General features: G+C 53.3%; 2 protein-coding genes and 1 long non-coding RNA gene across 3 annotated transcripts; 2 read left to right on the forward strand and 1 right to left on the reverse strand.

Annotated features, from left to right (window-relative positions):
* The first annotated feature begins 6,637 nt into the window (after positions 1-6,637).
* On the forward strand, positions 6,638-11,849 carry LOC123795098 (glutathione S-transferase Mu 1). Its single transcript, XM_045801563.2, has 8 exons — positions 6,638-6,796; positions 7,106-7,181; positions 7,620-7,684; positions 7,964-8,045; positions 8,143-8,243; positions 8,988-9,083; positions 9,169-9,279; positions 11,326-11,849. Exons 1-8 carry the CDS (start codon positions 6,761-6,763, stop codon positions 11,413-11,415), a joined length of 657 nt encoding a protein of 218 aa, XP_045657519.2. The 5' UTR covers positions 6,638-6,760; the 3' UTR covers positions 11,416-11,849.
* A 138-nt stretch (positions 11,850-11,987) lies between these two features.
* On the reverse strand, positions 11,988-15,783 carry LOC148109198 (uncharacterized). The gene is made up of 2 exons (XR_015726387.1): positions 15,689-15,783; positions 11,988-12,894 (listed from the first exon to the last, which is right to left on the reverse strand). It is a non-coding gene; the product is annotated as an uncharacterized LOC148109198 (long non-coding RNA).
* Positions 15,305-20,544, forward strand: LOC123795097 (glutathione S-transferase Mu 1-like). The gene is made up of 8 exons (XM_045801562.2): positions 15,305-15,439; positions 15,753-15,828; positions 16,278-16,342; positions 16,623-16,704; positions 16,802-16,902; positions 17,499-17,594; positions 17,681-17,791; positions 20,023-20,544. Exons 1-8 carry the CDS (start codon positions 15,404-15,406, stop codon positions 20,110-20,112), a joined length of 657 nt encoding a protein of 218 aa, XP_045657518.2. The 5' UTR covers positions 15,305-15,403; the 3' UTR covers positions 20,113-20,544.
* Positions 20,545-25,763: the final 5,219 nt, after the last annotated feature.

Genomic DNA, 25,763 nt, shown 5'->3' on the forward strand with positions numbered 1-25,763 from the left:
TTACTTGGGGCTGTATGAAGAAGAAAGAAAAGGATGTTTCTAGAATCACAGTGCCGATACTGTGGAGAGAACTAACGCACTCAGGAGGCCTACCTGGGATTCTTCCCTGCAGCTTCGCTGAGACATAACTGATGGAGAACATTGTGGAATTTTAAGCTGTACAATGTGGTGACTCGTTACGGATATATATTGTGAAATGGTTGCCACAATAGGGTGAATTAACACCTCCATCGTCTCACATAGTTACCATTTTTTCTGTGTGTGCTGAGAACATTTTTTTTTTTTTAATTTGAGAGAGAGAGAGAGAGAGAAGGGGAGGAGCAGACGGAGAAGGAGAAGCAGACTTCATGCTGAGTGAGGAGCCTGACGTGGGGCTCCATCTCATGACCCTGAGATCGTGACCTGAGCCAAAATCAAGAGTCAGGCACTTAACTGATTGACACACTTAAGTGTCTCCTGGTGACATTTAAGATCCACTCTCTTAGCAATTTTTAAAAAATATATTTATTTATTTATTTATTCAAGTAGGTTCCACACCCAGTGTGGAACCCAATGTGGGGCTTGAACTCATGACCCTGAAGACCTGAACTGAGATCAAGAGTCAGATGCTTCACCCACTGAGCCACCCAGGCGCCCCAACAAAGAGGCTGTTTTTTTTTTTTTAAGATTTTATTTATTTATTCGACAGAGACAGCCAGCGAGAGAGGGAACACAAGCAGGGGGAGTGGGAGAGGGAGAAGCAGGCTCATAGCGGAGGAGCCTGATGTGGGGCTCGATCCCATGACGCCGGGATCACGCCCTGAGCCGAAGGCAGACGCTTAACCGCTGTGCCACCCAGGCGCCCCTATTGGAAATCTTAAACTGAGATTTGCAGGCATCTTCTAGAAGATGCTACTTCAGAAGTGAACAGCTTCTGCTCAAGACTTTGGATCAAGATTAACATTCTGATTCAATTTATGTCCATTCAAAAACAAATCACATCAATCCTATTAAAAAGAGGATGACTTAATTATTTTGCTTCCATGAAAAGGAAGTCAGCACTTCACCTTTTGGCTTGGAGCCCTGTTACCAGGACTAATAGTCATTTTGTTTTTGTTTATTGCCTATTTTACAATTGGCCAATGTTTCATGCCCTTAAATGTTACTGCCACATTGATAGTTCAATGACTCATCCTATAATTGAGGGAGAAGAAAAGATGGGCTCTGGTTTAACTATAAATTATGCTCCATGCACACTCTTCTGACCTTAGGAAAATGTCAGCATTGGGAGAAATCTGGATTTCATGAATTAATGTCTTGGGGTCTGACTTTGTCATTGGCGCAAAGGTGGAGGGGGAGACTAAGAAAGAAAAAAAGTAGCCCCTGATGTCTCAGAAGAGTGTGCATGGAGTGTAGACCTCAGTGTTGTTGCAAGCTGCTCAGATCCAGTAGGACCCTGTTCTCCTCTTGTTTGTTTATTTATTTTTAAAAATTAAAGTATAGTCGGGGCGCCTGGGTGGCACAGCGGTTAAGCGTCTGCCTTCGGCTCAGGGTGTGATCCTGGCGTTATGGGATCGAGCCCCACATCAGGCTCCTCCACTAGGAGCCTGCTTCTTCCTCTCCCACTCCCCCTGCTTGTGTTCCCTCTCTTGCTGGCTGTCTCTATCTCTGTCGAATAAAATAAAATAAAATCTTTAAAAAAAAATTAAAGTATAGTCAACATACAAGATTACATTAGTCTCAGCGTACAACACAGTGATCTGACATTTAATACACAGCAGGAAATGCTCACCAGGAGAAGCATACGTACCAGCTGTCACCATACATTGCTACAATGTTACTGACCCTGTTCCCTATGCTGTACTTTTCATCCTCGGGACATAGTTATTTGATAACTGGAATTTGTACCGTGACTCTGAGACCACAATAAAACAAAACAAGACCACTTTATGATTTTACCTAATCACAAACAAAATGGCACTGTGACAAAATATCCAAGCACAGAATTCTCTCCAACTTTCTGACAGCATCCAATCTAGAGTGAGCCCCCCCCCACCTCGGTCCCCACTTCACCCAAGCAGAACCGGGATCCTCTGAGGAGGTGTTTCCCACACTCTCTGCCTGAGACACTCTGGCTCTCTGTGTGTTCTCCCTGGCTTCAAGGACCGATGAACCCAACTTCCTGCTCCCCCGTGTTCCTGGTGGTCTTTGGCTGGAGGGCAGTGACAGTGTCCATCATGGTCATTTAAAATTCTCGGTCCAGATATTAAAGCAATGCTGTGTCTGACGGTGAATGTTGTTCAGGTTGTTGCTTTCTTTTACAATAATTGTACTTCTCAGATGCCCTGACTGTCTCTCTCCTACTCTGGTCTCTCTCTCTCTCTTGTTTTTCCGCAAGAGTCTTATAAAAAATACACAAATTGTAGAAAGTGAGTTAATCAGGAGAAAAATGAAATAAAAAGACGAGAAACAGCACTGAGAGGCCCGATTTACACAGAATGAACATCATGAGATCCTGTATTCTTTCCAGATGTCAGAATTTGGCTGTGACTTGCCTAGAACTCAAGGTGAGAATGAAGTACAATTTGCTAGGCAATTCTGTGCCTATAAAAAATAAAAATAAAAAAAGCAAACCAGTGGCTTGGGGAAAGCCACCCTGTTCCAGGAATGACCCCTTAGAAGAATGTTTCCTGCAGGACCCCATTGAACATAGTGAATACCAAACATATTATCCACAAGGGAAAATCCGATGACAGGTTTCAAGGGACTGTCTTTTACGACAGCCTTCTAAGAAAGTGTTTTAGGATCCAGCATAATAAGGACAGTCCCCTTTCCTGGCTGTAGACATCACAGGGCTCCCTGCCACAAAGGGCTCTGCCCCCCTTCACTGCCCGCCCTGCCCTGCCGACCCCGCCCTCCCTGAAGGAGCCGTTCGTCCCCTGCGTGGGTGATCCCCTGTCTGGCCCCATCCACCCATGGGGCTTTGAGGAATGCCTGTTATCTGTTTCTGGGCCTCCCTGGAACCCCATGGGCAGCTTGCTGAGGCGGAGGACCTAGCGCCTTCCTCAGGAAAGGCCCCGTGTCACCCCCAGGTGACAGCCCGTCAAGATTCCCTCCCTTCTTCCTGGCCTCAGAGCCCCAGCTTTCTCCCGCTTCTCTGATGGGAACCCCAAGAAAAGCAAGGGGTTCTTAAAATACTTGAGGTTCTCTCTTTGTCAAGGATCAATAATAAACAATCTGGGAAGGGACGCACAGGTATCAGAGTATCTTTTGTAAGAGCCACTCGCGGTAGCCAGGGGCCGTTAGTCCCTTCCGCTGGCGAGATGTCGGAGAGGCTCGAGGCTCAGGTCCCATAACAGGGATTCTCCCCAGGGTCTCCCAACACGGCAGGCAGGTGTCAAAATGCCAAAGCGCTGCTCGGTGAAAGCCATCCCCTGAGTTGCCCCCAAAGTGTGGTCTCGGTTGAGATGGAGACTTTTGTGTTATGGGTTATCTTAGCACAATTTATTTTTTTTTAGGTGTGGCCTAAAGACTCACTTTCGGAGAATCTGTTTTAACCCAGGCTTACAAGTTCATGTATCTCAAGGATCGAACGGGCTGCAGAAACCAGTCATTTCAGGAACAGCACTCCTTGACGCTGAGCGTTTGCGAAGTGCCAAGCGGCAGAGTGTAGACTTCTGTCTTCTGACAAAACCCTGGCGGCCGCTACTCTGTTTCTGCTAAGGAGGCGGCACCTACAGCATCGCCTGGCCCACAAGGGGCCCCCCCGGTGACCTTTAGAGACAGCAGAGGCCCCCGCGCTTCGGGCTCCGGCTCATTGGTCTGTGACAGGCTTCTGGCATCCGGAAGGTTGAAAACGTTCTCCAGCCGATTCTAATGTGCAGAACAGGTTGAAAGTTACTGCTTTGAAGTCACCAGAGCTGGGGAAAGACTGATGATTTAAAAAAAAAAAAAAAAAAAAAAAAAGAGTTAAGCAACCTCCCCAGGGCGCATGCCTGAAGAGCCAGCCAGGGATTGTCCGTGTCTTCCTGATATAGTTTCCATCTTCTTGTTCTTCGTCTAACCCATTTAAACAGCAGCTTTCTGTCTGTGTTTATGGTGTAATCGGGTATTAACTGTTTAGGGCTTGTAGATCTGTCACTTGATCTGAATAGCCACCTTGGGAAATATGGTAGGTAGTAGAATCCTTATTTTCCAAGGGGAACGAAGTCCCCTTTGTTTGGTGTGAAGGGATTGAGCAAGTAGCCACCAGGTATGGGCGAGGGACGGGGCACAGCTACCTTCCTGACGGTACATGGGACAAAGCCTGCTGTCGCTACCCTGGATTGGTGTCCCTGAGACCATGGTGGCCCTGTGGTTCACGAAAGGAACCAGGGCTGTCCTGTGGCTGCACTGGAATGTTCTTCTAGACCTTCCTTACACTTTGCATAACAAAATATTAACGTGTAGCAAGTCTGCTCTGAGAAACAGACTGAGACAAGAAAGCCGTCTCCGAGGACGAGAGCATACAGACTCTAGTCCATCAGCTGCAAGATGCGCGATTGTTTTAGGCACAATAAGAAATGTAAAGAACCCTACAGTGTAACTACAACGCACTGTGCGTTGTAAGACATCCTGATCCTGAAATCACGTGATTGGATGATGTTAGTGTTAGAATGTGGGGGGACAGTGCCTCTTAGAGTTGATGTGCTATGTCCTCTTTTTATACTCCATAAAGGATCCGTATTTTCCCAGGGCCCAATAGCCCGGACTTAAACTCCAAGGAGCTGCATTTTATGAGCCCTGTCCCTCATCTCTGTTATTGCTGGAGTTTCCACAACACCCCAGGCTTCCTCCCAGCACCACCATACCAGGTGACTCCATGCTGATCTCCTGATACCCTAGACCAACACCACGTAGTGGAAATACGCTGGCTACCTGTCTAACTTTAAGTGTTCTAGTAGCCACGTTAACAAGGACTAAGGGAAAATAAAAAGAAAGTAATTTTAATAATATATTTTATTTAATCCAATATATCCAAAATATTATAATTTCTACCTGTAAATCAATGGAAAAATTATTAACGAAATATTTTACAAGCTCCCCCCCTCCCTTCACCCTTAAGTCTTTGAAATGCGATGTCTATTTTATACTTAGGGCATATCTCAATTTGGACCCTACATGGTCACTGGAGAGATTTCACCTGTTTCTGGATTTCAAAACATTTACAGGTAAAAAAATTGATTCACATACGCAGCGTGTCCCAAACACACCTAAATGTTTTTCGATAACCAAAGTGATATCAGTTTTAAAAATTAAACTCATTACAATGCAATGAAACGAAGAGTTGAGTTCGTCAGTTGCACCAGCCACATCTCAAGCTCTCAGTTGTCCACACATGGCTGGCGGCTGCCACCTTGCAGAGCACAGTTCGAAAGCACAGGTTTCTCGAGGGTTGGGATGTTTTCTTTGCATGCTGAGAGTCAAACACAGAGCCCAGCACATAGACGTACCGAAATGTTTGTTGAATGAATGGCTAACAGAGTTGGGACTTTCAACAAAGGGACAATCAAGAGCATAGCCACATGTTTACAGAACACAGGGGGGCATGGATCAGTATAGCCCAACTGGTCTGGCATAGACCTCCCTCACCTAAATCCTTTTAAGATTCTACAGAACCCTCCCTTCTTCTGTGTTCACACATCCATGAAGCCTGGCAATACCCTTTATACAAAGGGAACCAAGCCACAGGCCAAGCTCTGTCTCACTCGCTTAGTTTGAAATAGTCTCCTGGTTTCAAAGAAGAAAGTTGGCAGGTAGGACGTTGTTGTTGTCACAGATCACAGGTCACAGAAGAACCTGAGAGGCCACCTGAGCCTCCCTGAGCTACAGAAAAGCCCATGTGAGTGGGAAGCCAGCGTCAGGCTGGAAGGCAAGGACTAGACAGCCGAGGGTCTGCTGGGGGCCAGCCTGACCGTGGTCCTGGCCACGTGGGGACATCTAGGTGACTGGCAGGACATCTCTGGGACTGCACTTCATAACCCTGCCCTTTGCTGGGACTGGTTCTGGATTTAGATTCACCACTTAGTCATTGATTCATTTCCACTTGAGCTAAGGGGTCTCAGCCACGTGACCGAAGGGCTGAGGCCTCCACAGGCCATGACGGAAACAGGTGTCCTTTTCTCTGGCCCTTGTCCTGGGCGGGAGTTCCCACCCACCGATGGTCTGTTCTCCAAGGCTGTCCTGGGAGGAATTTTCAGACTGGCCTGAGTCCTGGGCTCCCCTGGGACAGGCGCTGCTTTAAACTCCCGATTTAGGGACAAGGCTCTTTGGCTCTAGCTTGGAGCCAGAAGCTCTCTGGTTCCTGGGATCTGGGCAGCGCAGGGGCTCGGCGGAGCGATGCTCAGGGAGAAGAGGAGGGAGAAGGGTGCCCGCTCTCTGTGATTCAGGCTCGTCTCTGAGCGCCCCGCCGGCTCCCAGACCTGGAGAGAGAGCTCTGGACGGGACCGGGAGCCGCGGGCTGGCGGGGAACCAGGGGCGCCCGAAGCCAGGAGGCCCTCCCCCAGGACGCTCCTCCTGCAGCCCGCGGATGCGGGGCAGACCGCGTCTTCGGGCGCGTAGCTCCCCCGCGGAGCCTCCGGTGGCGGAGGCTGGCAGGGGCGAGGCACAAGCTGGCAGGGGCGGGGCACAGGCGGGGTCTGGGGCGCAATCAGGCCCCGCCCCGGGCCGGCCCACACCCGGACGAACTTGCAGCCCAGTTCGGTCTAGGCCTCACCGTAAGACCGCGAAACGCTCGCTGACCATGGCCATGATCTTGGGTTACTGGGATATCCGCGGGGTGAGCGAGGGGGCCGCCGGGCTCGGTGGGAAGGAGACACACGGGGGGAGGGAATGCGCCGCGGTAGGCACCAATACTACCAGAATGTTCCTGCTCAGGGCTGGCTGCAGTTCAGCCCTTTACAGCGGTCTTTTCCTTCTCAGGTGGGCGTGTTTCTGACTCCGTGTGTGTGTGTGTGTGTGTGTGTGTGTGTGTGTGTGTGTGTGTGTGCCCGCGGGTGGGGGTCCTGGGGTCTGTGCGGTTACCTGCTGCAGAGAAAGGCACCAGGCAGGACTTCATCTCTGACCCCCGGCTTGGGCGTCTTCCCAGCTGGCTCACGCCATCCGCCTGCTCCTGGAGTACACGGACTCACACTATGAGGAAAAGAAGTACACGATGGGGGACGGTAATGGCATCCACGTCGCATTCTGACTTTTACCCTCTTGGTACTGAGCAACCCTTGCTCTGGCCCCATGCTGCTCACTCTGCCGCCCTCCACTGGTCGGAGCAGGGCCTGCGCTTCCCTGACTCCTTTGAGGTGCCGCTGGCCTTAGGAGGCAGGACATGAGAGGGGGGTTGCTGGAGCCCCTGTATCAGTCATTGGGATGGGCTTCCCTTAGGGCTTGCAGAAACGGTTTGTAAGCTTATTCACACACGTTCCAGAGCCTTCCAAGCGTTCTTTGCCCCCAGACCTGGAATGTGAGACTTAGTGTTCCAGATTCCAGATCCCCCTTTTGGGGAGCTTTACCACTGATCCTTGGTGGGTGCCCCACCCTGCCCCTCCCTAGGCCCAGTGACAGTGGGCTGTGGGGAGGTTTGTTTCACTCCATCTTCTCCACCACAGCTCCCGACTATGACAGAAGCCAGTGGCTGAATGAAAAATTCAAGCTGGGCCTGGACTTCCCCAATGTAGGTGCAGGGGGTGGGGGGATCCGGGGACAAGCGAGAGGGGTGTCTACTCCCCCTGCTTTCCCAGCTCAGAGGTTTCAGGATTTGCTGCCTCTGCTAACTTCTCTGCTTCCTGGTTCTTGTCCCTGCCTGTCCCCCATGCTCTATGTTCCAGCTCATTCATCCATTTTACAGTGGATTGATTTAGTGCCGACCATGAGCCAGGCACGGGGAACGCCCTTGTTCAAGGGAGGGGTGTCGGGGGCCTGTGGCCAACCCACTTGCCCTTTTGCCTTACAGTTGCCCTACTTAATTGACGGGGCTCACAAGGTCACGCAGAGCAACGCCATCCTTCGCTACATTGCTCGCAAACACAACCTATGTGAGTGGGGCAGGGTGGGATGCAGGGAACAGTGGTGGGTCCCTGGGCTTGCCTGCGGTGGGATGCTGAGGGCGAGTCTCTGTTGTGTGGGCCGTAGGTGGGGAGACAGAAGAGGAGAAGATTCGCGTGGACATTTTGGAGAACCAAGCTATGGACACCTCTAATGAGCTGGCTAGGGTCTGCTACAGCCCCGACTTTGTGAGTCCCCTCCCGGGGGACGGGATGGACAGGCTTTGGACAGGACACTGGAGTCTTGTGTCCCCTCTACTTTGTATTTACTTGCCATTTGAACCCAGTGGAGATGATGACCCCCCGACCCTGAACCGTCACCAGAGTGAGAATGCATGGGGTGAAAACTCTGCTTCGGTTCCTACTAAACTTAAGTCAGAGTTCGCCTGTACATATGGAGCCCAAGTCTCCGGAGCATTACAACTTTGTTGGAAATTCAGTTCCTGGACAGTGTGTTTGCCTTGTGCGCTCAGCACGGTCTTCCTGACACCCCCAGGCCCGAGCACATCTGCCCAGCAGAGCGCGCGGGGCCGACTAAGGGATTTGTACCACCTCCTTCCTCTCCGTCTCGCAAATTCTACATTTTTCCAGATACTACTCAAGTGTCCACTCCTATCTGTGCCCCACTAGGTAGAACTTAGGATTTCTTTCCCCTTGCCATGTCACTTGTGTGCTTCTTGCCTCCTAGAGATGAGTGGTGACAGATTCAGGGCCAGCGAGGCGGTGTTCTCGGCTTCCACAGCCTCTGACAGATGGACTGTGTGATGGGCTGAACAGAGCTTGGATAAATCATCGCCTGGGCAATGACCCCATCCGTGGGGCACATGGCTGCTGACCCCTGGCAGCTGGGGGTCATGCAGAGCCCGGGGGAGACCTGCCTCTCTGCCCAGGGAGTCCGAGTCTGCGGGTGGTGACGGCTGTTCTGTGTCTCAGGAGAAACTGAGGCCCGGGTACCTGGAGGGACTCCCTGACAAGCTGAAGCTCTACTCACAGTTTCTGGGGAAGAGGCCTTGGTTTGCAGGGGAGAAGGTAAGGGGAAGGCTTTGGGGGTGGGAAGCTCTCATTTTCCCCACGTTCAGACTTAAGTGCTCACTCCTTCTTTGCTTTTCCTTAGCTGACCTACGTGGATTTCCTGGTTTATGACATCCTTGACCTGCATCGCATATTTGAGCCGAAGTCTCTGGAAGCCTTCCCAAACCTGAAGGAGTTCATGGCCCGCGTTGAGGTGATTCCCCTGAAGCTCTGTACTCCTTATAGGTCTTCTGTATGGTCTCCTTTCTCTAATACTTTCCTAGCCTTACAGCCACAACAAAGACTAAGTAGCATTTATCCAGGGTTTGCGTAATGCCAGGATCTGTGCGCACATCTGACATACAGTGTGTGAAATGAAATCTTGACAGCATTCCTGCACAGCAGACGAGTGATCGCCTGCATATTACAGATTAGAGCAATGAGGCAGAAAGGGTCAGTCATTTGTGTTGGTCACAGGGGCAGTGCCGGTTGTCCTGGGCTCACAGGCAGCGGCTGGTTGCTGTGGACACCAGGGAGCGGCTCTCCCTTTCCTGGACCAGAAGGTGCACCTTGGATCCATTTCTGTCTGGGTCACACAGCTCAGGACCCCAAGGACGTAGCGGGGTTCAGGAATGTGTGTGCAGCTGGCATTAGGAGAGCAGAGCCATGGTAGGGATGACAGTCCCTAAGAAGAGCACAGACAGCATTTCCTGGGGATCCCCGGGCAGCTTGGCAGCAATCCGATTCCCATCTGGGGCCACCCTGAGGTCCCCAGGAATGTCGTTGGTCCTGGGCTGTGAGCACATAGGTGGGGCCCCTGTGGAGCGAGTCTGTCTTGAGGCTTCTGTGGTGGGCTCCTTCCCTGCCTCCCTGTCTCCCTGCCCTTCTTCTTTCCCATCACCCGAGATTCTGTGTCAGAGATGGGGCAGCCCATCTATTTTCAGTCCTATTGGCCGAGGGATCTTCTCCCGGGTGTGAGGCACTGTGTCGGGCACCGTGGGGATGCCAGGGTGACCGGCCCTGGAGCCGCCGTCCTGGGGCTCAGAGCCCTTGGAGAGCGAGAGGAACACCAGCCGTGTGGTGTGTGTGGGGCCAGGTGGGTGCTGGAGGAGCCCAGGCTGGACGTCACCTGATGTCACCGGTCCCCCTCAGTCCCTCGCTGGAGAGCACCCCGCTGTGAGCTTTGTGAGCGATGTGGGGCTTGAGGCCCTTGTGCTACAGGATTCCAGCCTGCAGTCTGTGTCTCTTTCCATTCGTCATCAAGAGATGCGCTTTTGGAGCTGGTTCTTATCAGCCCTGGTGGTGGGTCTGGGTGACTGGCCTTGGGGTTGCTGCCAGAGCTCCCGGGACTGGCTGGCAGGAGAGCAGAGGACAGCTGTGGGCTGCAGTGTGTGGCCCACTGGGTACAGGCAGTTCCAGGATCTTTGAAGTCTTTAGAACTCACTGGGCCTTTCCGTGTGTTGGGAAGATGGTGCTCAGATACCCCTGAGAGCCATATGCCCCCTTGGCTGCGGCAGGACTCGGCAGGAGGAAGTTGGTGTCCATGACATCGGCCCCAGGCGCCAGGACAAACAGTGGACCTTCTCCTTTAAGAGGAGTAATTAGGGTCTGGCCTGGCCTGGCTTTCATGCTCCCCAGCCTCTCCCCCTTCATGCAGGTTTTGCTGAGTCACTGGGTGAGGTCTGGCCTCTCCTGCAAGCTGTGTGGGCATATTCTGAACCCCTGTTCTGCTGGGGTTCCCTCTGTGGCAAATGCTGAGAAGTCAGGATGTTCCTTCTGTGAAAGGGGGATTCTGTAAAGAGGGAGGGACCGGGCCTCCTGGAGGGTGTGGGAGGAGGGAGGCCAGCACGGAGAGCACAGCCCTGGCAAGAGAGCCAGCTGCCCTCCAGCCCTTCCCACCTGCCAGCCCTGGGAGCCTGAGGGGGCTGCTGAAGCCCGTTGGGCCTCTGCTCCCTTCTGCTGAATGGTGATGGTAGGGCTTGTGCTGTAGGGTGGTTGGTGGGGTTCCCCAGCTGTATGAGCATCTCTGGGGGAGCTCAAGCGCCTGTACCGGTAGTCTTTGTATCTTAGTCAGATGTGCCCTTAGTTACTGGAAGCGGGAAGAAGCAACGTTCCAGAGCGGGGGACCCCAGGGAGACGGTGCCATGTCTCAACACTGACCTCACAAGAAGGCTCCCGACCTTGGTGCACCTCGGTGGGGCTGCATGAATCCCAGTGAGGCAGCAAACCCTGATGTTGGACCTTCTTTTTCCACCCTCAGGGCCTGAAGAAGATCTCTGCCTACATGAAGTCCGGCCGCTTCCTCCCACAGCCGGTGTACACAAAGATGGCTGTATGGGGCAACAAGTAGGCCTGCGTGAGGGGAAATGTGGGCAAGGAGCCAGTGCTGTGTTTTGTGCAGGGGTCCTGGAGAATAGCTGGACCTCCCTGTTCCCTGGAACCAGCTGCTTTCTCCTCCTTTTCTCTCTGGAAACTCCCACCCAGCCTCATTGGGCCCCTTTACCTTGTCCAGTGACATTCATCCAGGACCTTTCCAGGTGTCCAACGCCCCACTTTTCTTCACCCATGTGCCCCCCCCCCCGACATTATCCTTCCTGCACTCAAGGCAACCAGACCTTTCTTCTCTGACCGGCGGTTGGACACTGTGGAGCCCGACCGTCTCCCTGGCCCTTGGGCTCTGCCTGAGTTCCTCCAGCGCTGCGTGAGGACGGGAGTGCAGGCCTGGCTCCCCCAGTGGGGTCCCTCCCCAGCCCTGCCTGACCCCTAGTAAAGCCTTCATCCTGACCGCTGTGTCCTGTCTTCTTCCCTCCAGGGCACCTGTCTCTCTGCCGGCCCTGCGGCCCCAGGGCTGACGGGGACCCTCGGTGGCTGCTCCGTGGGGGCCTGTGTGGGAGGTGGGTGTTTGCAGACTTCTTCTTCCTCTTTCTTTTTTTTTTTTTTTTTAAGAATTTATTTATTTATTCAACAGAGATAGAGACAGCCAGCGAGAGAGGGAACACAAGCAGGGGGAGCGGGAGAGGAAGAAGCAGGCTCATAGCGGAGGAGCCTGATGTGGGGCTCGATCCCATAACGCTGGGATCACGCCCTGAGCCGAAGGCAGATGCTTAACCGCTGTGCCACCCAGGCGCCCCCTTCTTCCTCTTTCTGACAGCTTCAGAGCAGGAAGCCTGTGGCCTGTTCTGAATTTTTGCATTTCTTTTTTTTTTTTTTTAAGATTTTATTTATTTATTCGACAGAGATAGAGATAGCCAGCGAGAGAGGGAACACAAGAAGGGGGAGTGGGAGAGGAAGAAGCAGGCTCATAGCGGAGGAGCCTGATGTGGGGCTCGATCCCATAACGCCGGGATCACGCCCTGAGCCGAAGGCAGACGCTTAACCACTGTGCCACCCAGGCGCCCCTGAATTTTTGCATTTCTTGATACTGTCTGATGCTCTGGAAGGTACCGTATTCCTCTGGCTTGTTGACGTTACTGGGGTAGGTCCCCCAGCAGACACTAGCCGGCAACAGGCAAGGGCAGTGTTATGCTTCCGTCAGATTCTTCTGTTGTTCACAGGGAGAGTGTTTGATTGTGTGGCCCCGTCGGGAGTCGAGTGGGTCTGTGTCCAATACCTTGGGCGCCTGGGCTCCGCGAGGTCATCTCAGGCGAGCATCACATGATCCTACTAATCCCTTGAGGGGCACCTGGGTGCCTCAGTTGGTTAAGCTTCTGTCTTCGGTTCGGGTCATGATTGCAGGGTCCTGGGATTGAGCTGCGAGTCAGGCTGCCTGCTCAGTGGGGAGTCTGCTTCTCCCTCTCCCTCTGCCTGCTTGTGCTCTCTCTCTGTGTCTCTGACAAATAAATAAATAAAGTAAAATAAATAATCCCGTGAGGTCCTCCATCTTTACGTTTTGCTAATCTCTTATTGGCTCTGCATGTTTCTGCCTGATGAGCCCCTTCCATGGGTCTCCCTGTGGAGAGTTCTCTGTGACCATCTTTTTTTTTTTTTAATCGACAGAGATAGAGACAGCCGGCGAGAGATGGAACACAAGCAGGGGGAGTGGGAGAGGAAGAAGCAGGCTCATAGAGGAGGAGCCTGATGTGGGGCTCGATCCCATAACGTCGGGATCACGCCCTGAGCCGAAGGCACACGCTTAACCGCTGTGCCACCCAGGCGCCCCTCTCTGTGACCATTTTGACCCACGACTGATTCCATTCCTGGATCACGGTGAACACTGAGGGGGTGGCCGTCCGCACCTTTGTTAATGCACAGAATTATTTAATTGTGGTTCTGTTACAGACTTCTTATCATATAACAAGAAAATACACAATGTCATCACGATTCTCAATGAAGGTGCTGGTCACACCAAATAGACATAAAAGGTAGAAGCACAGCTGAGTTAGACTGGACAGGCTGGCAGAAGAGTTGGAGTGAAGATACCATCCTTTCTCAGTGGTAGTCTCCTTGACCACTGCCACCTTCTTATGATTTTAAAGCGGCACCATCTGCCTGCACATTTTGCGAACCTGAGGTGTGTGAGTGTCCCTGGGAGGCCTGGCGTGGCAGGGAACCTGTAGCACTGGGGACCGACAGGGGTGAAGCGTGGGGACCACACACAGCAGGGACTGAGCTCTACTGGGCTCGGGTGACATGCCCTCCCTGCTCCCCAGCTGGGCACAGATGGACAGACCCCTGACTTCTGAGATTGATGAGCGATTGGCTACAGACTCTTTCCCCACTGCACACTCCATTCCAGTGCTCGGAAATCCTCACGCAAGACTGGGCTCACTCTTTGCTGTCCTAACACAGTGTCAGCTAATTTGAAGCTTATTTATCTGTGTCGTAACTTGTAAGAACGTTTGTTTTTCAAAGTTCCCTTCTTCTGTGTTCACACATCCACGAAGCCTGGCAATACCCTTTATACGAAGGGAAATGAGCCACAGGCCAAGCTCTGTCCCACTCGCCTAGCTTGAAATAGTCTCCTGGCTTCAAAGAAGAAAGTTGGCAGGTAGGACATTGTTGTTGTCACAGATCACAGATCACAGATATCAGGAGAACCTGAGAGGCCACCTGAGTCTCCCTGAGCTACAGAAAAGCCCACGTGGGTGGGAAGCCAGCGTCAGGCTGGAATGCATGGACTAGACAGCCGAGGGTCTGCTGGGGGCCAGACTGACTGTGGTCCTGGGGGTGGTCCTCCACCCTCCTGCTGACCATCCCTCTGGCTGCCCTCTGGCAGGACAGGTGCCTGGCCAGTCAGAGGACTCCCCTTCTCTCTTCTTCTTCTTCTTTTTTTAAAATTTATTATTTATTTGACAACAAGAGAGAGAGAGAGAGAGAGAGAGAACAAGCAGGGAGGAAGGGCAGAGAGAGAGGGAGAAGCAGACTCCCTGCCGAGCAGGCAGCCCGATGTGGGACTTGATCCCAGGACCCTGGGATCATGACCTGAGTCGAAGGCAGCCACTTTACCGAGTGAGCCACCCAGGCACCCCTCACCTTCCCTCTTCTGTCACATTCTGTGTGTGACATCACCACACTCCCAGTCACTGTCCTGGCCACATGGGGACATGTAGCTGACTGGCAGGACATCTCTGGGACTGTACTTCAGTACTTCGTAACCCTGCCCTAGCTGGGACTGGTTCTGGATTTAGATTCACCACTTAGGTCCTAAGGGTCATTGATTCATTTCCATGTGAGTTTCGGGGTCTCAGCCACGTGACTGCAGGGCTGGGGCCACCACAGGCCATGAAGGAATCACTGAGACCACGTTTCCTTTTCTCTGGCCCTTGTCCTGGGCAGGAGTTCCCACTCACCGATGATCTGTTCTCCAAGGCTGTACTGGGAGGAATTTTCAGACTGGCCTGAGTCCTGGGATTCCTGGTACAGGCGCTGCTTTAAACTCCAGATTTGAGGGATAGGGCTCTTTGGGCATAACTTTGCCCGAAGCTCCTACAGTTGGTGTGATCTGGGCAGTGCAGGGCTAAGCAGAGTGATGTCTAGCAGGAGAGAGGGCGAAGTGTGTGCTCTTTTTGTCATTTAGGCCTATCTCCAAGAGCCCTGTCTGGTCCTAGATCTAGAAAGAGAGAACTGGATTGCACGGTGAGCCAGGGGGCGGCGGAGAACCAGGAGCGCCAGAGGACCTAGGACCTTCTGCATACAGAGGCGGCCCCCGCCCCCAGAGGATGGGGGAGAGATAGGGGAGTCTTAGGGCTGTGCCTTCGCCCGGTGGCTCCGCCTCTAAGCGGTCACGGGGGCGGGGCCGAGACTGCAGAGCTTACCTTCGCCCCGCCCACCACTCCTCCGCCTATGAACTGCAAGCAGAGCTCTGGGAAGTCCTTCTGCTCACTGCAAAAGCCAGCACCATGGTCATGATCTTGGGTTACTGGGACATTCGCGGGGTGAGCGAAGGGTCTGCCGCGCTGGGTGGGATAGAGGCGCACGGGGTAAAAAATGCTGCGCCCTGGGGACCGTTTGTACTAGAAGGTCCCCTTCAGGGGTGTCTGCAGCTCAGTCCTTTCTAGCAGTTTGTCCTCACGTGGGTGCGTTCCTGACTCCGTGTGTGTGTGTGTGTGTGTGTGTGTGTGTGTGTGTGTGTGTGTGTGTGTGTTTGTGCCCGCGGGTGGGGGTCCTGGGGTCTGTGCGGTTACCTGCTACAGAGAAAGGCAACAGGCAGGACTTCATCTCTGACCTCCGGCTTGGGCGTCTTCCCAGCTGGCTCACGCCATCCGCCTGCTCCTGGAGTACACGGACTCACACTATGAGGAAAAGAAGTACACGATGGGGGACGGTAATGGCATCCACGTCGCATTCTGACTTTTGCCCTATTCCTGTTGATCTGGTACCAGGCAACCCTTGCCCTGGCCAAGTGCTGCTCACGGAGGTGCCCTCCACCAGCTGGAGCAGGGCCTGAGCTTCCCTAACTCCTTTGAGGTGCAGCTGGCCTCAGGAGGCAGGACATGAGAAGGGAGTTGCTGGAGCCCCTGTATCAGTCATTGGGATGGGCTTCCCTTAGGGCTTGCAGAAACGGTTTGTAAGCTTATTCACACACGTTCCAGAGCCTTCCAAGCGTTCTTTGCCCCCAGACCTGGAATGTGAGACTTAGTGTTCCAGATTCCAGATCCCCCTTTTGGGGAGCTTTACCACTGATCCTTGGTGGGTGCCCCACCCTGCCCCTCCCCAGGCCCAGTGACAGTGGGCTGTGGGGAGGTTTGTTTCACTCCATCTTCTCCACCACAGCTCCCGACTATGACAGAAGCCAGTGGCTGAATGAAAAATTCAAGCTGGGCCTGGACTTCCCCAATGTAGGTGCAGGGGGTGGGGGGATCCGGGGACAAGCGAGAGGGGTGTCTACTCCCCCTGCTTTCCCAGCTCAGAGGTTTCAGGATTTGCTGCCTCCTGCTAGCTTCTCTGCTTTCTGGTTCTTGTCCCTGCCTGTCCCCCATGCTCTGTGTTCCAGCTCATTCATCCATTTTACAGTGGTTTGATTTAGTGCCGACCATGAGCCAGGTACAGGGAACGCCCTTGTTCAAGGGAGGGGTGTCGGGGGCCTGTGGCCCACCCACCTGCCCTTTTGCCTTACAGCTGCCCTACTTAATTGACGGGGCTCACAAGGTCACCCAGAGCAACGCCATCCTTCGCTACATTGCTCGCAAACACAACCTATGTGAGTGGGGCAGGGTGGGATGCGGGGAACAGTGGTGGGTCCCTGGGCTTGCCTGCGGTGGGATGCTGAGGGCGAGTCTCTGTTGTGTGGGCTGTAGGTGGGGAGACAGAAGAGGAGAAGATTCGCGTGGACATTTTGGAGAATGAGGTTACTGACACCCGAATGGCCTTGGCCATGCTCTGCTACAACCCCGACTTTGTGAGTCCCCTCCCTGGGGGTGGGATGGACAGGGTTTTGAGGGCGGACTGGACTCTTGTGTGCCATCTACGCTGGATCTCCTTTGTCGTTTGAACCCCAAGGAGCGACTGATTATCCAAGCCACTCCCTATACTTTCACCAAAGTGACCCTCATAATTCCTGGACCGGATGAGTACTCTGGCTCAGTTCCTTCTAACCGTCGGGGATAGTCTGGTCCCCAGGGTGGAAATTCAGTTCCTGGACAGTGTGTTTGCCTTGTTCGCTCAGCACGGTCTTCCTGACACCCCGAGGCCTGAGCACATCTGCCCATTAGAGCGTGCGGGCCGACCCAGGGCTCAGAACCTCCCTCTCCTTCCTTCTGTCTCTCCCATTGTGCACCGTCCAGGAACAGCTGGAGGGCCGCTCCTACCTGTCCCCACCAGGTAGTACTTAAGACTTCCTTCTGATGATAAATCCTTGCCTGGGCAATGACCCCATCCGTGGGGCACATGGCTGCTGACCCCTGGCAGCTGGGGGTCATGCAGAGCCCGGGGAGGACCTGCCTCTCTGCCCAGGGAGTCCGAGTTGAGGGTGGTGACAGCTGTTCTGTGTCTCAGGAGAAACTGAGGCCCGAGTACCTGGAGGGACTCCCTGACAAGCTGAAGCTCTACTCACAGTTTCTGGGGAAGAGGCCTTGGTTTGCAGGGGAGAAGGTAAGGGGAAGGCTTTGGGGGGTGGGAAGCTCTCATTTTCCCCACGTTCAGAGTTAAGTGCTCACTCCTTCTTTGCTTTTCCTTAGCTGACCTACGTGGATTTCCTGGCTTATGACCTCCTTGACCGGCATCGCATATTTGAGCCGAAGTCTCTGGAAGCCTTCCCAAACCTGAAGGAGTTCATGACCCGCTTTGAGGTGATTCTCCTGAGGCTGCTTAATCGTTATAGGTCTTCTGTCTAGTCTCCTTTCTCTAGTACTTTCCTAGCCTTACAGCCACAACAAAGAATAAGTAGGCTTTTTAAAAAAAAGATGATTTAAGGAGGGGTGGATGGGCCAAGGGAGAGGAGAGTCTCAAGCAGACTCCCCACTGAACAGTGCCTGGGGGGCTGGATCCCAGGACCCTATGATAATGACCTGAGCTGAGACCAGGAGCTGGACGCTTAACACACGGAGCCTCCCGGGCGTCCCAGACTAAGTAGAGTTTATGGAAGGTTTCTTAATGCCAGGATCTGTGCTCACATCTGACATACAGTGGGTGAAATGAAATCTTGACAATATTCCTGCACGGCAGACGAGTGATCGCCTGCATATTACAGATTAGAGCAATGAGGCAGAAAGGGTCAGTCATTTGTGTTGGTCACAGGGGCAGTGCCGGCTGTCCTGCGCTCACAGGCAGCGGCTGGTTGCCGTGGGCACCAGGGAGCAGCTCTCCCTTTCCTGGACCAGAAGGTGCACCTTGGATCCATTTCTGTCTGGGTCACACAGCTCAGGACCCCAAGGACGTAGCAGGGTTCAGGAATGTGTGTGCAGCTGGCGTTAGGAGAGCAGAGCCATGGTAGGGATGACAGTCCCTAAAAAGGGCACAGACAGCATTTCCTGGGGATCCCCGGGCAGCTTGGCAGCAATCAGATCCCCATCTGGGGCTGCCCTGAGGTCCCCAGGAATGTTGTTGGTCCTGGGTTGTGAGCACATAGGTGGGGCCCCTGTGGAGCGAGTCTGTCTTGAGGCTTCTGTGGTGGGCTCCTTCCCTGCCTCCCTGTCTCCCTGCCCTTCTTCTTTCCCATCACCCGAGATTCTGTGTCAGAGATGGGGCAGCCCGTCTATTTTCAGTCCTATTGGCCGAGGGATCTTCTCCCGGGTGTGAGGCACTGTGTCGGGCACCGTGGGGATGCCAGGGTGACCGGCCCTGGAGCCGCCGTCCTGGGGCTCAGAGCCCTTGGAGAGCGAGAGGAACACCAGCCGTGTGGTGTGGGTGGGGCCAGGTGGGTGCTGGAGGAGCCCAGGCTGGACGTCACCTGATGTCACCGGTCCCCCTCAGTCCCTCGCTGGAGGGCACCACGCTGTGAGCTTTGTGAGCGATGTGGGGCTTGAGGCCCTTGTGCTACAGGATTCCAGCCTGCAGTCTGTGTCTCTTTCCATTCGTCATCAAGAGATGCGCTTTTGGAGCTGGTTCTTATCAGCCCTGGTGGTGGGTCTGGGTGACTGGCCTTGGGGTTGCTGCCAGAGCTCCCGGGACTGGCTGGCAGGAGAGCAGAGGACAGCTGTGTGCTGCAGTGTGTGGCCCGCTGGGTACAGGCAGTTCCAGGATCTTTGAAGTCTTTAGAACTCACTGGGCCTTTCTGTGTGTTGGGAAGATGGTGCTCAGACACCCCTGAGAGCCATATGCCCCCTTGGCTGCGGCAGGACTCGGCAGGAGGAAGTTGGTGTCCATGACATCGGCCCCAGGCGCCAGGCCAAACAGTTGGACCTTCTCCTTTAAGAGGAGTAATTAGAGTCTGGCCTGGCCTGGCTTTCATGCTCCCCAGCCTCTCCCCCTTCATGCAGGTTTTGCTGAGTCACTGGGTGAGGTCTGGCCTCTCCTGCAAGCTGTGTGGGCATATTCTGAACCCCTGTTCTGCTGGGGTTCCCTCTGTGGCAAACCCTGTGAAGCCAGGGTGTTCCTTCTGCGAAAGGGGGATTTTGTAAAGAGGGAGGGACCGGGCCTCCTGGAGGGTGTGGGAGGAGGGGGGCAGCAGGGAGAGCACAGTCCTGACAAGAGAGCCAGCTGCCCTTCAGCCCTTCCCACCTGCCAGCCCTGGGAGCCTGAGGGGGCCGCTGAAGCCCGTTGGGCCTCTGCTCCCTTCTGCTGAATGGTGGTGGTAGGGCCTGTGTTGTAGGGTGGTTGGTGGGGTTCCCCAGCTGTATGAGCATCTCTGGGGGAGCTCAAGCGCCTGTACCGGTAGTCTTTGTATCTTAGTCAGATGTGCCCTTAGTTACTGGAAGCAGGAAGAGGCAACGTTCCAGAGCGGGGGACCCCAGGGAGACGGTGACATGTCTCAACACTGACCTCACAAGAAGGCTCCCGACCTTGGTGCACCTCGGTGGGGCTGCATGAATCCCAGTGAGGCAGCAAACCCTGATGTTGGACCTTCTTTTTCCACCCTCAGGGCCTGAAGAAGATCTCTGCCTACATGAAGTCCGGCCGCTTCCTCCCACAGCCGGTGTATTTAAAAAGTGCTTTTTGGGGCAATAAATAGGCCTGCGTGAGGGGAAATGTGGGCAAGGAGCCAGTGCTGTGTTTTGTGCAGGGGTCCTGGAGAATAGCTGGACCTCCCTGTTCCCTGGAACCAGCTGCTTTCTCCTCTTTTCTCTCTGGAAACTCCCACCCAGCCTCATTGGGCCCCTTTACCTTGTCCAGTGACATTCATCCAGGACCTTTCCAGGTGTCCAACGCCCCACTTTTCTTCACCCATGTGCCCCCCCCCCGACATTATCCTTCCTGCACTCAAGGCAACCAGACCTTTCTTCTCTGACCGGCGGTTGGACACTGTGGAGCCCGACCGTCTCCCTGGCCCTTGGGCTCTGCCTGAGTTCCTCCAGCGCTGCGTGAGGACGGGAGTGCAGGCCTGGCTCCCCCAGCGGGGTCCCTCCCTGGCCCTGCCTGACCCTCAGTAAAGCCTTCATCCTGACCGCTGTGTCCTGTCTTCTTCCCTCCAGGGCACCTGTCTCTCTGCCGGCCCTGCGGCCCCAGGACTGACTGGGGACCCTCGGTGGCTGCTCCGTGGGGGCCTGTGTGGGAGGTGGGTGTTTGCAGACTTCTTCCTCTTTCTGACAGCTTCAGAGCAGGAAGCCTGTGGCCTGTTCTGAATTTTTGCATTTCTTAACACTGTCTGATGCTCTGGAAGGTACTGTATTCCTCAGGCTTGTTGACGTTACTGGGGTGGGTCCCCCAGCAGACACTAGCCGGCAACAGGCAAGGGCAGTGTTATGCTTCCGTCAGATTCTTCTGTTGTTCCACGGGGAGAGTGTCTGATTGTGCGGCCCCGTCGGGAGGCGAGTGGGACGGTGTCCAATCCCGCGGACGTGGGGCTCCACGAGGTCATCTCAGGCGAGCGTCCCATGATCCTAGTAATCCCGTGAGGTCCTCCATCTTTACATTTTGCTAATGGCTCATTGGCTCTGCGTGTTTCTGCCTGATGAGCCCCGGTCCGTGGGTCTCCCTGTGGAGCGCTCTCTGTGACCATCTTGACCCACGACTGATTCCATTCCTGGATCACGGTGAACACTGAGGGGGTGGCCGTCCGCACCGTTTTTAATGCACAGAATTACTTAATGGTGGTTCTGTTACAGACTTCTTATCGTATAACAAGGAAATACACAATGTCATCATAATCGTCCCGAAGGTGCTGGTCACACCGAAGGAACACAAAAAGCTACAGCCTAGTCCTATTCGGAGGGCTGTTCTGTTAGAGTGGACAGGCTGAGAGGGCGCTGGAGTGAAGACACCATCCTTTCTCACTCTTACATCTCCCAGACCGTTGTCACCATTTTACGGCTTTAAAGGGGCACCATGTGCCTGCACATTTTGCCAACCTGAGGGGCGTGAGTGTCCCTGGGAGCCCTGGTGTGGCAGGGAACCTGGAGGAACAGCTGTGTGTATGAGGACTGCTTCCCGCATGTCCATGTCTGCGGCAGTCAGGGTGCTTCTGCACTCAACGTTTGGCCAAGCCATCAGGGTGTCAATCAGACAGGTTGCCAGTGTAGATATTGTGAGCTGGCTGTTACTTGTAAGAACTGTGTGTACAGCCTTCTCAGTCACAGTAAATGCAGTTAAAATATAAATTCAGGTTCATGTCCCACCATGTCCCCAAAGGATCTGAGGAATTACTGTCCTGGCCCAGGACTCAGAGCTGTCTGACCCCGAACAATGTGCAGAGAGCTCGGAGGTGCTCGCTGTCCGACAGCCAGAGCTACGCCCTGCATACCCTGCGTCCAGACTACCCAGCGCAGTCCCCGTCTTCCCTGGGCACCTGTCACCCTCCTGTCCCCGATCCGCAGCCTGGGGCCTGCCACCCCAGCGCCCAGGCCAAGATTGTTTGCATGTCCTCCTTGCAGAAGGCCCTCGCTGCCAGCTGGGCTCCTTTCTTTTGCTGGCGTTGCTGGGGCACTGTTTGTGCAATTGCAGCTTTCGACCCAGGATCAGCAAGCCAGGGTTTCTTTGCCCCCACACTGCTGACTCGTTGGAGTGCAGAATTCCTGATGCCGGTGTCCTGTGCACAGCACGGAGTTTAGCAGCGTCCCCAACCCCTAACCCGCCAGAGCTCATCCTGGTCGTGACAATCAACAGTGTCTACAGACCTTGCCAAATGTCTCCCGAGGGGCCAAATCCTCCTAGGTTGAACACAAGTCATTAGGGGATGGAGACTGGCATTCCAAAAAAATCGAAGTTTAAGCCATCAGAGTGCTGCAAGTAGATAGGGTACGTCTTCCTTGATGAGACTTCCATTTCAATTAACAATATATGTAGGTCCAGGGGCGCCTGGGTGGCTCAGGTGGTTAAAAGTCTGCCTTCAGCTCAGGTCATGATCCCGGGGTCCTGGGATCGAGTCCCGCCTCCTCCAGCTTCTGGCTCAGCGGGGTGTCTGTTTCTCCCTCTCCCTCTGTCTCTTCTCCTGCTCCTGCTCTCTCTCTTTCTCTATCTCTCTGTCTCAAATAAACGAATAAAATCTTAAAAGAAAGAAATAAAAGAATATATGTAGTTCTGTATGTCCTGGATCATGCGGTCAATGTATTGTTTTTAAATATGGATACATCAGACTTTTAGAAAACGGAAAAAATAGTGCAAAGGAGTCCTGTGTACCCCAGATCTTAACTTTTCCACGTTTGCTTCCTCATCCCTCTCCCCGCACCTCCCTCCCCCTCTCCCTCCCCTTTCCTCTTCTCAGTCAGCTCTGCAGGAGCTCGAAGGCCTTTGTAACAGAAACTCCATACTCTGTTCTCTAAGCTGTGATCACTGGGGTTAGAATGTAGGCGCCAAGTGACTGTGACTCAGAAGCTTCTTCACCTGTGTGCTTTCCAGGTGAGGGTGTTCATGCCATACCTGAGTGTAGCTTATGACTAGTTCTGGAACGCGTGTTCTCGGTGAAAGTTTGAAAAGTTCTCCAGAAAATTCCTGAGGACCACGTGTCCTCTGTGTTATTAGTTTTCTTCCTTAAGCTCTTACTACTTGAGTCAGAATTTTTCTTCCTTTTTACATGTCTGATGTATTTGGGTTTGTCCCACAGTTTCAGAGAATTAACGAAAGATGTCATGAGCGAAATGATTTCTACCCCAGTGTTTTTCTTCTGGGTCTCGTTCTAAATGTTTCACCTTGAATGCTGCTCCTTTCCTAAATTTTGGAGACCCTACGTGTCTTTCCTTATACAAAACAAGATAAGCTTGTGGAATATTTTCTATCTAAGTTCCAATGTGACAGCATCTTGTAAATGGTTCTATTTATTACCTCATTTTCAGGTTAAGTAATATTCTTGTATCCTGGATTGCAGGATACAAGACTTATGACTTAACAATATTACCATGACGTAGGGTATTTTCACTCTACTTTGGTACTTCTTTCTACGTTTTTTTTCTTCTGGATTTTTTTCCTTTTTCTTCCAAATTTTTATTTAAATTCTAGTTAACTTGGCATTTATTTCTAATATGTAGTTTTGAATTCTGAGGCTATTTTATATAGGACTTTTGCTCATTTACCTTGAGAGGACAAAATGTCAACAGTGGAGCTGGAAGGAATTGTGGAGTGCTGTTCAGAAGTCATACCAGAGACCAGACTTCCAGACTGGACGTGTTCTTAAACATATTCGAATTGTCAATACTTTAAAATCAGGAAAGAACACATACATGTCCAGAAGACCTGGCAACACTGGGACTGACTTTTGCCAGGCGACCACTGGCCACATTCCCTCCCTTCAGGTCACTCTCCAGCTTCCCTGCTCCCCACCGCTCCCTATTGTCTTGTACCACCCACAGCATCCACTGCTCTGATTCTCTGGGCCCTATGTACCCAGGCAAGCCCACCTCCTCCTCCTTTTGCAGAACTGTCCTCTTCCTTCTGAAGGGGACATGGGAGCTCTGCGCCCATCTCCTGTCTCCTCAGTGTCCTTCACCGCCAGACATCGCCTCTTCCCCCTGTATTCCTCCTCCCTGCCTCTCACTGCCTCTCAGTGTTTCCAGGGGAAATGTGTCCCACAGTTGAAAGCATCTTTCCCTGGCACTTCCCCTGGGCCTTCCAGTCGTTCACGGCCAGGACTGTCTTCTCCACAGTGCCTACTGTACGACAGCATCTCAGTGACTCTTTGTCAATCCAGGAACGACCACATGGCTGAGTGCCAGCGGAACAATGTCTATTCCACTATTTCAAATATTCTTATCCTGCTTATGGTTTAGCTTCAAAAATATAATTTCTCAGGGAAATCTAGTAATGTTGCTGTTCTAGCCTCAAGATGTATAAAAGTCAAAGTGACAACTCCTCAATGTATTATGAAAATGGAATCACATAGAGTTCGGCTCATGTGTGTTTGCATTTGGCCCCCATCTCCTTTCTGTGGCCAAACGTACCTGGAATTCACCTTGACCACAAAGTCTTGAGCCTGGACCCAGACCTGGAGCACTGGGGACTGGCAGGGGTGAAGCGTGGGGACCACAGGCAGCAGGGACAGAGCTCTGCTGGGCTCGGGTGACACGCCCTCCCTGCTCCCCAGCGGGGCCCAGATGGACAGACCTCTGACTTCTGAGATTGACAAGCGATCGGCTGCAGCCTCTTTCCCCACTGCACACTCCATTCCAGTGCTCGGAAATCCTCACGCAAGACTGGGCTCACTCTTTGCTGTCCTAACACAGTGTCAGCTAATTTGAAGCTTATTTATCTGTGTCGCAACTTGTAAGAATGTTTGTTTTTCAAAGTTCCCTTCTTCTGTGTTCACACATCCACGAAGCCTGGCAATACACTTTATACGAAGGGAAATGAGCCACAGGCCAAGCTCTGTCCCACTCGCCTAGTTTGAAATAGTCTCCTGGCTGCAAGAAGAAAGTTGGCAGGCAGGACGTTGTTGTTGTCACAGATCACAGATCGCAGGAGAACCTGAGAGGCCACCTGAGTCTCCCTGAGCTACAGAAAAGCCCACGTGGGTGGGAAGCCAGCGTCAGGCTGGAATGCAAGGACTAGACAGCCGAGGGTCTGCTGGGGGCCAGACTGACTGTGGTCCCGGGGGTGGTCCTCCACCCTCCTGCTGACCATCCCTCTGGCTGCCCTCTGGCAGGACAGGTGCCTGGCCAGTCAGAGGACTCCCCTCTCTCTCCTTCTTCTTCTTTTTTAAAAATTTATTATTTATTTGACAGCAAGAGAGAGAGAGAGAAGAAGCAAGGAGGAAGGGTAGAGAGAGAGGGAGAAGCAGACTCCCTGCCGAGCAGGCAGCCCGATGTGGGACTTGATCCCAGGACCCTGGGATCATGACCTGAGTCGAAGGCAGCCACTTTACCGAGTGAGCCACCCAGGCACCCCTCACCTTCCCTCTTCTGTCACATTCTGTGTGTGACATCACCACACTCCCAGTCACTGTCCTGGCCACATGGGGACATGTAGCTGACTGGCAGGACATCTCTGGGACTGTACTTCAGTACTTCGTAACCCTGCCCTAGCTGGGACTGGTTCTGGATTTAGATTCACCACTTAGGTCCTAAGGGTCATTGACTCATTTCCATGTGAGTTTCGGGGTCTCAGCCACGTGACTGCAGGGCTGGGGCCTCCACAGGCCATGAAGGAATCACTGAGACCATGTTTCTTTTCCTCTGGCCCTTGTTGTGCGGGAGTTCCTACCCACCTACAGTCTGCTCTCCCGAGCTCGTCCTGGGA

This window comes from Ursus americanus, chromosome 12 (assembly GCF_024610735.1).
Source record: "Ursus americanus isolate L20-20 chromosome 12, mUrsAme1.1.p, whole genome shotgun sequence".
Classification (NCBI taxonomy): Eukaryota; Metazoa; Chordata; class Mammalia; order Carnivora; family Ursidae; genus Ursus; species Ursus americanus.

Excerpts from the sequence above, each read along its gene's own strand:
- LOC123795097 (XM_045801562.2), top strand. The coding sequence starts at position 15,404 with ATGGTCATGATCTTGGGTTACTGGGACATTCGCGGG. Across the intron at positions 17,595-17,680 it reads CTTGGTTTGCAGGGGAGAAG|CTGACCTACGTGGATTTCCT; the intron begins GTAAGGGGAAGG and ends GCTTTTCCTTAG. Across the intron at positions 17,792-20,022 it reads AGTTCATGACCCGCTTTGAG|GGCCTGAAGAAGATCTCTGC; the intron begins GTGATTCTCCTG and ends TTCCACCCTCAG.
- LOC123795098 (XM_045801563.2), top strand. The coding sequence starts at position 6,761 with ATGGCCATGATCTTGGGTTACTGGGATATCCGCGGG. Across the intron at positions 7,685-7,963 it reads TGGGCCTGGACTTCCCCAAT|TTGCCCTACTTAATTGACGG; the intron begins GTAGGTGCAGGG and ends TTTGCCTTACAG. Across the intron at positions 8,046-8,142 it reads TGCTCGCAAACACAACCTAT|GTGGGGAGACAGAAGAGGAG; the intron begins GTGAGTGGGGCA and ends TGTGGGCCGTAG.